Source organism: Rhipicephalus microplus, chromosome 1 (assembly GCF_043290135.1).
Source record: "Rhipicephalus microplus isolate Deutch F79 chromosome 1, USDA_Rmic, whole genome shotgun sequence".
Lineage (NCBI taxonomy): Eukaryota > Metazoa > Arthropoda > Arachnida > Ixodida > Ixodidae > Rhipicephalus > Rhipicephalus microplus.
In genome coordinates this window covers 260,096,485-260,113,566 of record NC_134700.1, presented here as the reverse complement: position 1 = coordinate 260,113,566, position 17,082 = coordinate 260,096,485, and the positions used below count along the sequence as shown (strand labels likewise).

The 17,082-nt window shown below is 44.3% G+C and overlaps 1 protein-coding gene across 5 annotated transcripts in view; it reads left to right on the top strand.

Annotated features, from left to right (window-relative positions):
* LOC142814731 (lachesin-like) overlaps window positions 1-17,082 on the top strand; it is a 190,208-nt gene that overhangs the window by 149,263 nt on the left and 23,863 nt on the right. For all 5 annotated transcript variants that reach the window (XM_075893973.1, XM_075893963.1, XM_075893966.1 and 2 more), the window contains exon 5: window positions 11,515-11,643. In XM_075893973.1, the coding sequence (XP_075750088.1) occupies window positions 11,515-11,643 (129 nt within the window). The remainder of the gene's footprint in view (window positions 1-11,514; window positions 11,644-17,082) is intronic.

Sequence of the window (17,082 nt, the reverse complement as noted above, 5' to 3'; positions counted from 1 at the left end):
TTCATGCACCAGTTCCAATAGTTGGCGACGATGATTTTGTGGCACCAAGAGCTGCTCATACTTGCGGCCTTGTGCATTTGTGTAGCTCCGATACAAAAGTCCTGCTTTCTCAAAAAAAAAGAAACATTCTTTTTCTATTTTCCCAAGTTTACGCTTTCTATTAGCGCTTTTATCGAGAGGTCCTCACGCTGCTCTCGAATGAGCGTTTCTCGATTAACCCTCGACAGCTCTCCAACTTTCCGCTACAGGCGAGAGCGTTACACCCCTCCCGCTCTGACTCAATGGCGCCATGTCGTCTCCCCCTGCTTCGGAAACCGCGCCGGTCGCTTCGGCGACGGGCCGCTCGAGTGACTGCTCACATGACTCACACGGAGAATTTCCTCTCTGAGGTTCCGTCGACTCGCCGCCAAGGTCACTTGAAGGTTCACAGCATTGAACAAGATCAAGCTCCTGCGAAGGCTTCCGCGCTTGCGATCGCGTGAGGGCCATGTACGCTAAGTTGGGGAAGAACGATTTACCCTGCTATTTCAGAAGCAGCTCTGAGTTGTTAGAGAAAAGATAAGAAAAACTATCGGGAAGCGCGACAGACACAGCCGCTTCGGTGCGAAGCTTACCGAACGGGCTTTCAATGACAACCGTAGCGATTGGTAAGCGAGCACTCTGCTCCTCGGCGACTTGCCTAATCCTCGTGCATTCTCCTGTAAAGTCATCCTGAGACACCAATGAAGGATGGACAACGTCCATGGTTGCCGCTGATTCTCGAAGTGCTCGACACGTTTTCCCATTCACACTAATTTCTTGAATATACGGCTCTAACAACCGCATGTTCTTTTCCGATTCTCGGATCGTTGCAAAAGCAAACTTTTGCTTACAGTTTATCGCGATGTGCCCTTCCTTTCTGCAGTTGTAGCAGATTAGCGGCTTCCGTAATTCAAACGCCCGTGTGGTATCAGTGTGTTGTTTAGGAACCTCACTCGATTTCTCCTCTCACCACTGTTACGAAGCGCGCCTCCGACTTGGCTTCAAACGATCAAAGCTCACTCTAATGCTTCACACTGCCCTTCTCTAAACTACTATAACCTGAGCTAGAGTAGTCTGGTGAACTGAGGGGAAAACATCTGGCACTCACCGCATCGATGTCGCTGACGCCGGCAGATCCCGCAGCTGCCAACCACTGTTACGAAGCGTGCCTCCGACGACGTTACGAAGGGCGCCACGAAATCCCACCGCTGCCACCACTGTTACGAAGCGCGCCTCCAACGACGTTACGAAGGGCGCCACGAATTTCACCGCTGCAACCACTGTTACGAAAAACGGCGACGCCAACACGGTCCCGAAGGCGCCACTGCTCCGATCTCCACCGATACGGTTACCAGCCGTTTGGTAGCGTAGGTTTCTCAGCTCGCGACTGCTGCGCAGAGCTGATAGACGAGCGGACGAGACGACGGTGAGTTAAACAAGGTTTATGTACAGCATATATACAGAGGCGTTACAAATTCGGCAATGGGGCCGACAGCTTAGAAACCCGAAGAACCGAGCTTTCCTCTCTAACACATAGGTCTGCTGCTCGCGACGCACCGCATGGCTTTTTTTATATGCACCGGGAGGATTCTTTGAGTAACCAAATGTCCAACCAGAAGCGCCGCTGGTCGTGAGGTCAGAATCCTCCAATGGGGTCGCCACTGGGCCGCGTCATTCTCATCGAATCTGGAGCCGCTGCGCTGCACGTGGCTGCACCCAAGGACGAGTGACGTCGCCACGCATTGCGTCAGACTCGCCAGACAGGAAGGCGCCGATTGCTTGCTCGACGGGCTCGCTGGCTGAGGTGACTCGAAGTGCGTGCGCGGCAGAGAGGCACCGCCGCGTGATGACGCCGTTGAGTTGTTCGCTTCAGGCGGGCTCGTGGGCTGGCCTTGACACAGATTGCCTTTTTCAGAGGCATGGACGTTCACTGTGGACTCGCAGACATAACAGTGGCTAGGGTTCTCGGCTGCGAACCCGATGCTTGCAGGTTAGGTGGTCGAATTTCTAAAGAGGCGAGAAGGGAGGGGCCCGTGCACCGTGCAATGTCCATTCAGGTTAAAGAACACCAGACGTTCGAAATTTCCGGAGCATTCTACTACTGCGTCTCTTATAATGATATCGTGGTTTCGGAATGAAAAACTCTACATATTATTATTAGTATTTTTCTCCAAGGCGAAAGTTTTTTGCACTACTTTTGAGGTATTAGACTTTTAAGTCGAGATGCATCTGTAGGTATCTCCGAGTGTCAAATTTCCGAAATCGTGCGAGAAAAAAAGCAAAAAAACGTCACGTTATATGGGAGAGTGCACAATGTCCTCATTGACGTGCGTGCGCGAATCCGCCGATATGCCGCAATCCCCAAGATTGAAATATTTCATCACATCACACCTATAGAGAGCAGGAGGCTTTTTATGTGTGACCTAGTTTTTGTACTCATTATTTTCCGGAGTGAGAGTGTAACCTGACAACGTGGTAGTGACGGCGGCTTGAGAAATAAGACGACCGTGATTGACTTCGACTCTGATCCACACGTGTTCGTTAAACGTGTACCTGAAATGCATAAGATACAAGTATACGCCTGGAATAGTTCATGTACAAGACTGATATCGACGTCTGCCGAAATAAAAAGATGGACCGTGAGGGACCAAGTTTCAGTCTCCTAACTACCGCCGTAGTATTTCTCCTTTTCTTTCAGACCTGATCACATAACGTAGGCATAACTTTAGGTGGAACCCGAAAATTTAGAATAGAACCCAGATTTCACCCTTTTGCTTAAATTTACACATCGATCATTTTTTTTGGTGATACGCAGAAAAAGAAGAAAAAAAACTACCTTAGCGAAATACCAGCTCCTCTCGACCATCTCACGCCACAGCATAAAAGCATATTAAAGTAATGAATTCAAGTCTTACAGTTCACTCCTCTTCTTCCACTATTGCGTTCACAGCAAACGCGGCTTAACAAAGTTATTTCGTTGTACAGGTATGTAACAGTGCCTTTCGCCTACACGATTCGAATCAATATTCGTATGTTTGTTTTGCACACAATCACAGAGATATATTTCATCTTGGTTAGTATAAATGATGAACGCAAACAGTGAAAGATATAAATGGCAACAGAAGACGCAGAAACAGCTCTACCTACAATAAACATCACAATCAGTAGCTACGCCTTGAATTCGAAGTGACTTATACACAAATAAGAAATCTTCTCGCCGTTCAAATGTGTATTTCTTTCACTTCAAATCTGTTTTATCGCATCCTATTTGTTTCGTGAAAGTAGGGCAGTTCGTTCGGCAGGAGCGTATTGAATTCTAGGTGCCGACAAAATCTTCAGCTTGATTGTAGAGGCGAAACAACTTCATCTTGTTATGGCCTTGTGGGGGCTGCGACAGTGGCTTTGTTTGCCGACGTTCGTCAACATAATTGTCCGCAAAAAACTGGACGAAGCAAAGGCCAGACCAAGCTGATCGATGTCCCCGGAAGAATTTGAAACTTCCGGAAGTGCTCCTTGCGAAATAAAGCAGCCATTTTGACTGCTTGCTTGCGATGTTGTTTGGTAGCCATCTTAACTATACTCGGTGGCAACTTATCTTGGCAATGGAAAAGCTTCGTGGCTACGAAGGCGGGGTACCCTGATATCTGTGTTACTACGCAAACAGCCCAGTAGCTTGCAGCCAATTTTGATTCAATTTCTGGTTTTGCTTGCCCATGGCCTTTATCGACAATCTTGAGAAGCGGCTGTTTATTCCAGCGCACATGTTGCCGATAACTGGCTTGCTCGGTTTTTGCAGCCACTTTCTGTCACATTTTCAGCATATCTTTCTCGAAGAACAAAACGAAGAGTTTGGGGTGGTACATGTAGCAGCCGGCATCGGGGACACCGAGCACTGTGAGAACAGACGGGTGGAAAACGTGGCGCTGTAGAAAAAATTCAAGGGGTAGAATATTCTGTTTCTACATTTTTATACGCTTTGAAAATTTTTCCCCAGTGAATTCTTACACTTGTTGTATTTTGATAATAAACGAAACTTTATTGTTTCAATTTAATTTAGTCTTAAACTAGGGAAATAAAAACAGGTACTATTTCTTGGCATGCATGCAGGCAAGCGTTTCGGTTCTGTTGATTCCACAGTACAGCCAAGAAAAGTTGTCGCCGGGTGTTTTAAAAACTTGATTCAGTGGTTTATCTACAGTAGCAAAGGTTCTTCTAGAGCAGCAAATATCAGGCTGCCTTCCGCCCCTCATTCCGGCAGAGCGGAATAAGGGTTACTTAACTGAACACGGGTTTCATGCCGACGTTTCAACCGAATACTGACACTTAATGCCCTTTCCGCCTTGTTTCGGTAGTCCTTGATTGGCTTAAAAGGTCCGATTCAAGATACGAAAAAATGCACGCTGATATAAGTAGTTGTAAGAAAAAAAAATGTTGTATTCGAAGTTATGTTAAACAGAAAAGCAAATGAAAGACTTTCTTTTTTCCTTATTTTAACTGTATCTGCACTTGAAGCACTGTGCAATATCGGCAACAGAATTTGAATTATGCATTTTAAGTACATCCGAGTAATTTAATGGTTGGTAGTTAGTGGTGTTGGCTTTGTTGCGCCTTTTATTGCAATTTCTCTCAAAGTTGGTTAACTTTTCCGTTTTAAAGCTAATATAAAATGACGTAAAGCGCCTTGCGAAACCCTGTCCCATTAAACAAATACCAAGCATTAACTCTGTAGTTCTAAAACATCTAAAAAAGAGCTTCGCAAACTTTGTAAAACATGCCTATGGTAATTTTTAGAGAATACGTTATTGAAATTGAGGTCTTTCCTTGCGTATTAGCCAAAAAGATTAGTCTGCAAAGTGTACACTATCACTTTTCAAAAAAGAAAAAAATGTGCCCTTTATAAATGTTGCAAAACGAACTTCTTTCAGCATACCCAGACTTACATCTCACTGTCTTCTCTCTGGCTCTGTCTTAAATTCGCCATTGATTCTACATGAATAAGATGTCTTCAATTTCATTCTTTTTTTACGCATTTTTTTTTGTCGGGAAGTCGTTCATTTGAAAACATCCTACGGACATTCATATTATTTAAAAGCTTACTTATTTCGAATGGTATCTGCATTATGCAAACGCCAATAAAAGACATTCTCGTTCACCAGTAATAGGGCTTTACATCACACCTCAACGCCCACCGCGATGACCTAGTAGTTTTGGCGCTGGACTGCTGGTCTGAAGGTCATGGAATCAAAGCCCGACTGCGGAGGCCGCGTTTCCATACGCTTGAGTCGCATGTACTTGTAGTTAGGTAAACCCCATGGTAAAAAGTACCCATGGCCCTCTGTTGCCATGCCTCTCATTGTGACGTCGTTGTTTTGGGACGAAAACACATAACAGTAATTATTACGTACTCTCTCAAGTATTACGCCGATCTGGATCAGTTCAGTGGTTGCTCACAGTAAGCATTGTAACAAATAAAATGTGTTTGAAAAGGCAAATTAGAAACACTCTTCATAAACTTCTGCCTTAGCTACGAAACTTCAAGTTACGGTCGGGAAGGAAGTCGCGGCGGCCTATAGGTCATATCGTTCACCCCTTCGCTTCTTCAGAAAGATGATAGTGAATGCTAACGTAAATATGCTTGCTAGGTTCAGTATCAGCCTGTCAAGTGACGCTCGACGTAATACCATACGAATGGTGCGATCTTGTTTTACATGAACATAAAAAATAAGCACCACCACAGCACGTATTGATAGCAATGGCACACGTCACACGAATCTATAACTTTGCTCACCTCTTAGTAGGCCAAATTAGTAGACATCTTGCACTGAATTGAATATAAATATTAAAGGCTACACTAAAGGTATTATGTAAACTGTGAGTGGTGAACGGTTCATATGAGAACGCTGCGCAGTCATAACACTGAGAGATAACCACGACAATATATTAACGCTGTTTCTTATCAAAATTGCAGGTGCTAAACGTCTGCAAACGTTTTGATTATGAAAGGCGCTGCAGGGGAAGGCTCCGGAAATTACGACTAGCCGGAGTTCTTTAACGTGCCTCCAAATCTAAGCACACGCCGGGCTTCATGTATTTTCGCCTCCATCGAAAATGCCTCTGCTGCGGCCGGGATTCCATCCCGCGATCTGCGGTTCAGCAGCTGAGTGCCTCAGCCAGTAGAACGCCGTAGTGTGTGGCTTACAACATTGCACGTGCGTAAATAGCGGTGTTTCTTCGTTATCCTGTCTAAGTGGCTATTTGTTTAAGCCTCCCATGGTGCGCTCGTTCATATTTCAATACAAGATCTTGCACGAGGGCTCGTTTTATGTTTGCGCTTCTAGAACCACAAAGCCCGACAAGTACGACACTTTAGTAAAATATCAGGGTTAGTTTTCCTGGAAAGCCCAATTTCTGTGCGATCACATCTCCACGTGCACATTAAAGTCGCATATATTCGGTAGGGGTGTGTGCGTCACTTCGTATTTGTGCCCGAGTGTCCTAAAGCAAACTCTCGTCGAATAGCTGCGACAACATGTGAAGGAAGCGGACACGACCTTTGAAGGTGTACTATTGCCCTATTTTTTATCTCTTAAAGAAAGACTGGTAAAGCATTGTCATATATGAAACAAAAAGTCGCTATAGAAAAAAGCATGCTGCGTTGTCATAGTGTTAATCGATACTTCAAGCAAGACATTACATTATACCTACATTGTACGTTTTAAGGGGAAGTGCTCGGGAAGCTATTGGAGGGCACCATCAGCTGTGGCTTTTTTTGTGCCCCTCATAATAACGTCTCAAGTTCACCTTACGTTCGTCACTGATACGTGTCCTTAATAATGTTTCCACTTCAACGCTACTGTCATCGCGCAGTCAACAAAATAAAATTGGCGGGACGCACATTTAAGGTTCTTACCAAAGTTCAACGACACGAAGCCTCATTTACGTCGAGATAAGCGAAAAAGCGTTCCGTAGCCTGCATAACGAGACCCCAGAAACCCTAGATGCTCGAGTCAATCACGGCGTGGTGCCGTGCTTGACTTGGGGCGTCCCCGGGTTGTCGTCCCGGCGTGGGTCGTGCGGCTCGGAACACGGTGGCTCTTACGAGTGCGAGTCCCAGATTCGGTTACCGCTGAGGCGCGCTCCCTCGGTTCACGTGCCCGGCAGCGCACGACAACGAGCCAACAAGCAATCGGAAGGCAAGCAAGAGAAATGATGCTAGGAAAAGAAACTCGGAAGAGCTCAGAGTTAGTAAAATAAACATTTAAAAAACGACGAAGAGAGAGAGAGAGAGAGAGAGAGAAAGTAGAAGTGAACGTGCGCAGTGTTGGGGCATTGCCGTAGTCCCTCGCTTGTGACCTGTCTTTTGTCAAGCGCCTAAACAGCGGGCTTCTCCCCGTGGCAGCTACGGGAGTGGGAAAAAGTTAACGCGCAGGGCTAGAAGAGGGCGCCGCTCGCGCAGAGCTCGAAAGTGAAACAAGAGGAAGATTCAATTAAGTAGGCTTTAATGGAATAAAAGTTTTGCGTTTCGCCCTATCAATTTCTCGCGCTCCGCAGTAACCCCGACTGACCCTTGCACCCGGCCTTTCGTGATCCCCGCTATTGTTCCCCTTCGACTTCACTCCCACTACTCGATATCTTCCCTACACCGGGTTTGAAACAAAAGGTCTGCGCGATTATGAGGGAGCAGCGAGCATTATTATCTGAATCGTTCCTTACTTTTTTCTTCTTTTTTTTGCGCCACAATTTGGCAGCCTTCGTTTGCTGACAACTTCTACGGCGTCACTCTTGCAGCTCTGGAGACGTGCACAAAGATATCCCCCGGCCGTTCTACGAAAGAAAAGCAGGGCACGTCTTAATGCCGCAATTACGAACACCGCGAAGGAAGAAAGAATGAGCGTAGAATACCGGTGCAGATGAAAGCATGTAATGCATGGCGTAATTTATTTTTGCGTTTTCTTTTGCGGTTACTAATCCAAGGAATTTTGCAGGGATTATTAGGAATAAAAAAAATGAAGACTTGTGACGCAGACGTGTGGCAAGCGGTTGTTCAATCACTGCACTGAAGCAAAAGCAAGCTGGGTCGGGTTCAGTGTTTAATGGAAGCGTAACTTGGTTAACACCAACGTGGTCTGCAACGCGCTCCCCAAGAAGTAGCCATAAATAAATTTCTGCTCGTGGAGGAAAGTCGTGTCTTGTCTGCATGGCATGAAGCGAGTAAAATATAATGTGAACAGAAGCCGCAGGTTTCTTACTTTGACTGACGCTTCGTTTTGAATTTTTTTCGTGGTCTATTGAGCATTATTTCGTCCGCCTTGATGCCCACTAAGAAACGTTATAAGGTTTTGTAATTAGGTTCCAGACCAGCCTGGTTCCGTTTCAGAAGCACGCTCGAAAAACTTCCTTTTCGCTTACTGTAATGATGGTGCTCGCTTATTGAATAAGTGGGAACCTTTAGGAAATTATGCTTCATCTATATTGAGAAGCATGGCAGCTTTAGCAGTTGGGGGAGAGGGCGGGGGTGGAGATGAAGGAGGCCTTGTTTTGTCTTTTTAGCTTTTTCTTTCATCCTTGTTAAAATGAAAATGAAATGAACGTGAAGGTTCTGTCCTGTCACTTTAAATCTCTTGCAGTAAGTATTCGAAGTCTAAGAGTGCTCAGATGGTGTCGTTGCATTTCGATGCATAACATGAACTATGGTTGAGTGGTTTTTGTTTAGTATATGAGTAAAGGCATGCCAATGGGTCATCAGACCGTAGCATTCTTGAAACATAGCGAACGAAAACATTGGAATTTGACAGTTTATTTATTTATTTATTCATTTATTTATTTATTTATTTATTTATTTAATATATTTTTCCCTCAAGGTACAAGGTACATTACTGAGGAGTGGGACCATCTTACATGCATATATAATAGTGCAAAAAATATTGAACTTGAAGGAAGAAGAAGAAGAAGGAGGAAGAAAGTTTAATCGGAAAGACAGGGAGGTTAGCCAGTTCTTAGACCGGCTGGCTACCCTGTGCTGGGGAAAGGGGTGAGGGGAATGAAAGATGTTAAAATTAAATGTTGCGAAGAGAGGGAGAAATCACAAAAACAAATTGCGACAGAGGAAAGGCAACATCAAAGAGTATAAGACACTAAAGTCTGTCTCTGAGGCCAGTTGTCCGCAAAAAGCGCAGCAAATCTTTCAAAACCTTCTGGGCTGAGGATGGGCTCAGCCAATGACCCAGAATCCTTTGTTCCGACAAAGGCCGATCGTCTAGTCTATTCTGAGCTGCAGTGAGTTCTTGTCTTTGCGCGTTGAAATGGGTGCACTCACACAGAAGGTGCGCGATGGTTTCTTCGCAACTGCAGTAAGTGCATGTAGGAGAGCTGGCCATTCCAATGAGATAAGAGTATGCGTTCGTGAAGGCCACTCCAAGCCACAGGCGGCATAGAAGAGTCTCCTCAGCTCGAGATATCCTTGGGGGAAGACAAAGCTGCAGATTGGGATCCAAGTTATGCAGGCGCGCGTTTGTGAAGTCTGTTGAGTTCCACTGTACCAGTGTGAGGTCACGTGCAAGCGAACGAAGTCTTGTAGCTGCGTCGGTTCTTGAGAACGGAATGGCTGTGTATTGGGTACCATCGTGTGCAGATCTAGCGGCCTCATCTGCGCGGTCATTGCCATATATACCGCAATGACCTGGTATCCACTGATATGCTATGCTGTGCTGTTTTTCGGTTGCTTGGTGATGAAGAAGCCTTATTTCAGCTACTAACTCTTCATTAGGTCCATGGCGAAAGGGTGATATAAGACATTGAAGAGATGCCTTTGAGTCCGAGAAGATCGACCAAATTCCCGAAGGTTCTTTCACTATAAACTCCAGAACTGCACGAATGGCTGCAAGTTCTGCAGCTGTCGACGACGTCAAATGCGGTGTCATGAATTTGATTGTGATGTGCCTCGCGGGAATAACCACCGCCCCTGCAGAGCTTACTGAAGACACCGAGCCATCCGTGTAAATGTGAAGGCGTCCGTTGTGCTTCTCTTGCTGGAAAAGTAATGTGGCCTGTTTCAGGGCTAGATGCGATGACGTTTTCTTATTTTGGATGCCGGGAATTGTAAGAAGGGCTTTGAGAGGGTGTAGGCACCATAATGGTATCGGCGGCTGTGCTGCATGCGTGAAGTGCAATGGAAGCACTGCGCAATGCTGAGCTACAGTTGCGCTGAACGCTGAGTGGGGCCTGGAAGTCAGAAGTGAGGCGAGGTGATGAGATGGAAGCCGAGCGTACACTTGAAAAATATTACACAGCATATAACCTAAAAGGAACGTAAGTACAATAATACATACAGTAAATATACAAAGTGCTTCGCAGTAGAACAAAGCAGAATTTCACAAAGGCTAAATGTAGGTATTTATTTAGTTAAGAAGTAATTTTTAAAATGTATGGGAATGCTTTTCATAGAGCCAGGAAGCTGATTTCATTCCCTAGAAGTCATCGGCAAAAATGACAATAAATGGGAAATTGGGCTACTCTTGGGCACCGGAAGCTTCTGACGATGGTCGAGACGCGCTGATATGAAAGATGTGGCATGAGGAGTAGCCGGCGCCACGCATTGGCACCAACCTCTCCTTACATACATTTCATTTAAAAAAAAGATGTGGCATGTATCGACAGTGAAGGTATGTTGAAAATTTGTTGAAAATATATTTTTCCACATTTATCTCATCTTCTTTGCTGTTCACGCAAAAATTCGAATATAGATAACGCAGAGAGAAAAAAAGGATAATCTGAATCGCTCAACCAATTTCACTGTGTGTGCAGGAGGCACGGTGTTCAGAGCTGATGGGTTGCCTTGTTGAGCGAAATAAGTTCCTGTTACAATTTTAATATTTTTTTTTATTTGCCGCACCTTACGACGCCGACAAAATAAATTGCGAATGGAGAAGCGAACCCTGGCAGCTGAGTCGTTCTCGAGAGAGTCGGCGCCCAAATCCTCCTGGCTTTGCCCTAAAGTTAATAAAGTTCGCTTATTCAGCTTGTTTACTCACGTAGGCAGACATTAGGCGCGCGAGAAATCAAGATGTACAACTGATTAAAAGATGAAATTTAAATGTAATACAGAAATTCCTTGGTTAAAATTCTTAAGATCAACAGACTTGCACCTGTGGCTGTAGACTCCTAACGATGCCGTATACTGCACAAGACTGCCGCTCTGCTTGGTGACGGTATGTGTGCGTGTATACGCTTCTCCTCTCTTTTTCTATTTATTTACTCTTTTTTCAGCATCCCTCATCCACTCCCCCTGTGCAGGGTAGCATATCAGTTATGCCAGACTGGTCAACATTCCTGCATCTCCTCTCTTTCATCTTCCTTCCTTTGAATAGATCGGCATTTAAGATGATACCTCGTTGTCCTTCAGTTTAGTTGATCTCGTGGGCATGTTCATCAGCTATCGAGGGGCATTTGAACGATGAAAATTTTAACTCACCGTTGGCCTGTTCATGATTGCAGTTTCATCGGTGAAAGGCACATGGCTGAATATCACCAAGGTTTCCCGCCTGCACATGAGTGCCTACCTGTGCATCGCATCCAACGGTGTGCTGCCCTCGGTCAGCAAGCGGATCATCCTTGAAGTCAGCTGTGAGTACGGCACCAGCTCCCCGCTCTCTTCTTGCAGCGTTTTCAGTTCTGGTGCTAAACTACTTCTCGTGAACTGTGCGCGAACCCAGTATATTAAACGCCAAGCGAGCGTACAGAAAAGGAGATGGAAATTAGAAGCCACGTTAGAGATGACAGCTTGTGAGAGAAGACAGCGACCGGCTAAAAACATGCAATAAAGAAATTAAAACGTTCGTTGAATTGTGAATATCACTACAGCCATCGTAACGAGTGAACTTGTATTCGTCAAAAGAGCAGCAAGAGAAGTGTCGATCTAGTTAAGATACAGAGAAATCGCTACTTTTACCACCATTAGATGAACCCCTGTCTGGTCAAGACAAAAAAAAGGCGAGGAGGGATCAACTACTTCCTGAGTTATCGTGACTGTTCTGTGATGTACTTAGGCATGCGACGAGTTAATTTCAGCCATGGATAACGTAAATGCATTTTTTCTGTACGCTTGGCCCCTGAGTGTATAACACGTAATAGCAAAAGAAAAACAATATAAGGACAGAAGTGTTTTTGTGCCTTCTTCGACCTTTGACGACACTGATTCCCACTTCATCCTCTTTCGTGTAAATTCGCTTTATGTCTTCTTAAGGAGAAGAAGCAGGCATTGGAAAGAGCAATTAAATGGTTCAAAACAAGTTGACAAAGGTATGTTTTGTGCAAGCTCAACGTCGATAAGCGACTGAACAGAGAAAGGAAGAAAATTAAAAGCATACAAGTTTAGCCAGTGGCTAATCGTTGAGTAGGTATTGCTTTTTCAATCGTTGAAAATGTATTTTCTCCCATTTATCCCATCTTCTGAGCTCTTCACGCGAAAATTCGAGTACAGATAACGCAAGGAGAAAAAGGGTAATCTGAATCGCTGAAACGATTTCGCAGTGTGTGCAGAAGACGCGGCGTTTGAAGCTGATGGGTTGTCTTCTTGAGCGAGATAAGTTTGTGTTTAATTTTACAATTTGTTTTTGTTTGCCGCACTTTACAACTCCGACAAAATAAATTGCGAATGGACGAGCGAAGCCTGGCAGCAGAGTCGTTCCCGAGAGAGTCGGCACCCAAATCCCCTGGCTCTGCCGTTCGCAGGCTGAGCGTCGTAGGAATCGAGATAAGCCTTAGCGCGCATCCCCAACGAGAATAAAGATTTTAAGCACGTCTTGATATCCCGCTCAGTTGCTTTTTTATGTCTTTACGTAAACGTTTCGCGCATGCTCATTTTGTTTAAGGGCAACAAAAAAAAAACGTTCACAAAATCTTATTGGAGCGTCGAAAAACGACGCTTTCGTAGACACGTAAACCCTGCGGCTAGAGAGCGCGCGAAAACGTGACAGGAAAAAACGAAAGGGTTATTGTCGTTTTCCTTTAGTTGGAATTCTATTTTATTTATTTTTCTTTAATTTCTACTTGGTGCTCTGGTGCTTCAGCAATGCGTTTGCTATTGACTGAGAGCATTTCTATGGCGAGGCACGGTATAACTCACGTTGTAGGGCTGGCTTACCGAGTTTCAAGTTCGCCATGAACTCGCGAAGGTCACAAATGCAAAACGTTCATTGATGTGCTAATATTTAGTCGTACACCTAATAATAGTGATAGAAGTCGAAACGCTGTTGATTTTAACCGTAGTAAACCGCCTGTGTCTGATGAACGCGTTGATAATGAATCAATTTGTCGATATCGCCATTGTGGGTGGCCGCAGCAACATCTGGTTCAAGTTACTCTCGCTAAAAACTTTTTTTTTCTTTTTCCTTGTGTGCGCGCCCTGTTGTGGCTGATAGAAGCCCTTTTTTACCTGCGGTATCCGTAGCATCAGGCGTGGCAGGAAAACAGTATCCGGTATCGGTACACAGTTGTAAAGTATAAGAAAAAAATATGAACATATTACCTATCTTTCTTCCTGCTTAGCTCAGTGTTGAATTGCGACCATTTGGCATGGTGGGGATAGGTACGATGCTGTTAGGCACACAAACTTCTGGGAATACAGAAGCTGTGCAAAGATGCAATTAGTCACGTTATTTGCACGAATGCTTCTATTTTGTGAAAGTGAGTAGGTGACTCGAACATCTCCCATGCAATCATATAACATCTGTGCGTTCTAATGCGTCTGATAGCACGATAACTGGAAGCTACGTTAGAAATGTCACATTTATCAGGTACGCATATTTAAGGGTCGATAACATCCAAAGCTAGCAGTGAAAGAATCTGTCCTTTTACCTTTCAGCCTTTGGTGTATAAAGTTTAACTCCATATCCACGTATTTTGCGTACGATAAACTTTATCCTGAATAGCTTTGTATATATTGGACTAAAATCACAACACTCTGGTTTCACATGTAACAAAGCTGTATTCGGAGGCACCAACTCTCTTTTTTTTTTGTTCTGAGTTTTGCGCACGCTAAAAAAAGTTGCATAATGGGCACCACTAGCTCACTCTTGCTAATAAAATTGGCCTTTTTTGTGCATAGCGTTGTATTGTCGGCGTGGCGTAATAAACACAGCGGTACTTACAAACGCTTATGTATGCCTTTGTAGTATAAAGAAACACACCACAGATATGGTGTGTTGATGTGTCTCAGATATGCGCAATAATTGATTTCAAATGACAATACGCACAAGTATTAACGCAGAAACCAGAGCAATACCGGTTGGCACAGCGGATGTGATTTAACTTTAGCCGTTTCGGGTGACGCACAGACAAGTCGACAGGCAGACAGACAGACCAAAATTTTTGCGTTGAAGTATACCAAGAAAAGCTATTTCCTTTGAAAACCTTGAGCTCCTTCCTTCTCCCAATATAGTGTAGCAAACCGGGCGCTCGCCTGGTTTACATTGATGCCTTTCTTTCCTCTACCTCTTCCTCCTCGAACTCTCTCGACTAACTTGAGCGTTCGTAGAAGATCGGAATGGTAATTCATCTTAATTATACTACCGACTAAGTTTATTAAAGTGAAGCTTACTCCTACTTGGGCCCAAAACTGTTGTAACTGTGGGACTTCTATATGCACAGCTGTAACAGCAGTAAGTGGCGTGCAGTGCGGCATCACTGCAGAAATAATCAATTTGGCCTGAAACTACTGGCGACTCTCGCGTTGCGAGCTGGCGTTCATGTTCGTGTGTGTCAAAACGCGCTATCGTAACGGCTTGGACAGCGTGTTTTAGAGCGCGCTAGGCAACGAGAAAGCACCTTGCTCGGGCTCTGGGTTTGAAAAAAAAAACTAAAAAAGTCACTCGTGTATGTCACTCCTCTAATATTTTATTTCATGACACAGAACCTCCACCGTATTTTCGTATTATTCAGTTAATTCCTGCGAAGCTATTGTTCTCCAAGATATTCTACGATTCTCACGCATCCATGACAAAGCCATCTAGCAATATTCGAGAACATACCCTAATAACAGACATCTGAAAATGTTTTTTTTTAAACGACAAAGTTAAGCTATGCTTCTAGCTTGTTCGGCGTGCTTTTGGCAATTTTCTTTCTCTTTCCAATCATCTTTTTCTCATTGCTAGGACTTTCGTTATCTTGGCGTAATCGAAGATGTTTTGCGCAGTGGTGACATCAGCAGGAGATAAGGAGGGTGTCGTTGACTTCTTACACACCCTTCAGAGTGCCTTGAGTTTAATGGTAACGAATCGTCCAACCTTAGACGCGAGGTAGATGCTTTAATAGAAAGCGCTTGGCGCACCACAGAGTGTGTGCTGGTGAAAACATGAAAGCAAAAGAGTGCAGCTACACTGCTGCTATGTGGCTTCGTGCCGCCGACGTGTTTTGCAATCCTACATTCGCGATGTCGCCCCACACGTGGCGCTCCTTTCGCCGCGATGACTGGCCGATGCCGAGGCGTCTGCCCTGCAACACTTAAGTTTTATGCCAAGCACGTATACTCATGAAAAAGTACAGGAAATAGACAAAAAATTACTTTCATAGTAAAAAGGTACAGCTAAAAAAATTTTCAAAAGCGAACAAGGCATTGCTTCTGTGGAAGACGTGTGTAGAATATTTCGGTTTTCGACTTCGGTGAAAATTTACTCGCAATATTTGTATCACCATTTCTGTTCATAGAAATAGAAACTGTTATTTTTCTCATTACGCAGCTTTTTTTTATCATTTTTCAAGCTCACACGTAAGTAGCTTGTTAGTATATTTAGACTGCTTGATTCATATCCTTAATTAACAAGTTACCAACTTATACTATATTTTCTTACCACCCTGCCCCATTAGTTATACCATGGCTTAGTACAGCTATAATTATACCCTAGCACATATGTACCACAGCTTATACCATGGTTTGTGCCCATGGGTGCATTTTCTTGCGCACAAACAACTCAGTTTTTGAGCGATTAGGACTTGTGCGAACGCCTATGAGTAGCCCTGCACTCCCACATGTGTCAGCGTGTTGGCTTATAAATTATTTCCTTTCGTGATTTCTTTCTAAGCTTTCTATTATCCATTTGCCAATGCCCCAATACAAGGTAGCCCAATGTCGACTATAGCTACATTCGTGGTTAACTTTCTTCTTTCCTGTTTTCTAGCTTTTGTCTTGACCAATTGACTAACGATGTGAGCAGGCGATTCACACAATTCAGACCATTTTCCTGACTTCTAACAATCGCCTCTGTGCGCAGTCAGTTCATACAGGCAATATTTTATGGTGGCGAAAACGGAAGAAAAGAATTCATATGAGCGGAAGAGGCAAGCGTAGCTACAGCGATTGCAAGGTCGCTGCCTTGCTTGACTTCCACGTACCTCTTTATTTTTTTAACCAGGAAAATGCAGGTCGCTAGGGAGTTCCATATTTTGGTGAGTGGAAATTTTCGTGACACAGAAATAGCTGGAGCACTCTACACACGAAAAGTTAAAATGATGGTACAGGACCACTTCTCCTGTGGTATACTGTGTCCATTTCGAGAGTCCATAGTCCGCGACACACTTGCTGTGGTCTTGCTCAGGCCGGCATTTACACAGTCTTCTCCTCCTCCGAACGACAGGCCGCGGGCCTGGCTGACTACCCGGTCATGATCACTGGGTTAACGGACCGTTAAACTACCTGCTACTTGAAGCTAATTTTTATGTGTGTCTGTGACACCACATTGTACTATGCCGTAAAGCAGGCTTTCGAAATGAAACATATCACAATAAAAGATGACACACGTCACGGCATAAATACACACGCTGCAAAAACTTACAAGCTTGAAGAAGCTAGTTAATTCAAAGGTACCAGCTGGAGAAGCATTTGGGATTTAGTTTCAGGGTGCGTGTGATTGGCTATAGTTAGAAATTGTGTGCGACTTCAGTGTTTTATGCCAAACAGCTTCGCTGGACATTCAACTTCTCATCTTAGAATGACTACACAACCTTTGTTGTTGTTTTTAATCTAAATGACGACAATTTATGGTCAGTTCGTACAGTATGCACACAATA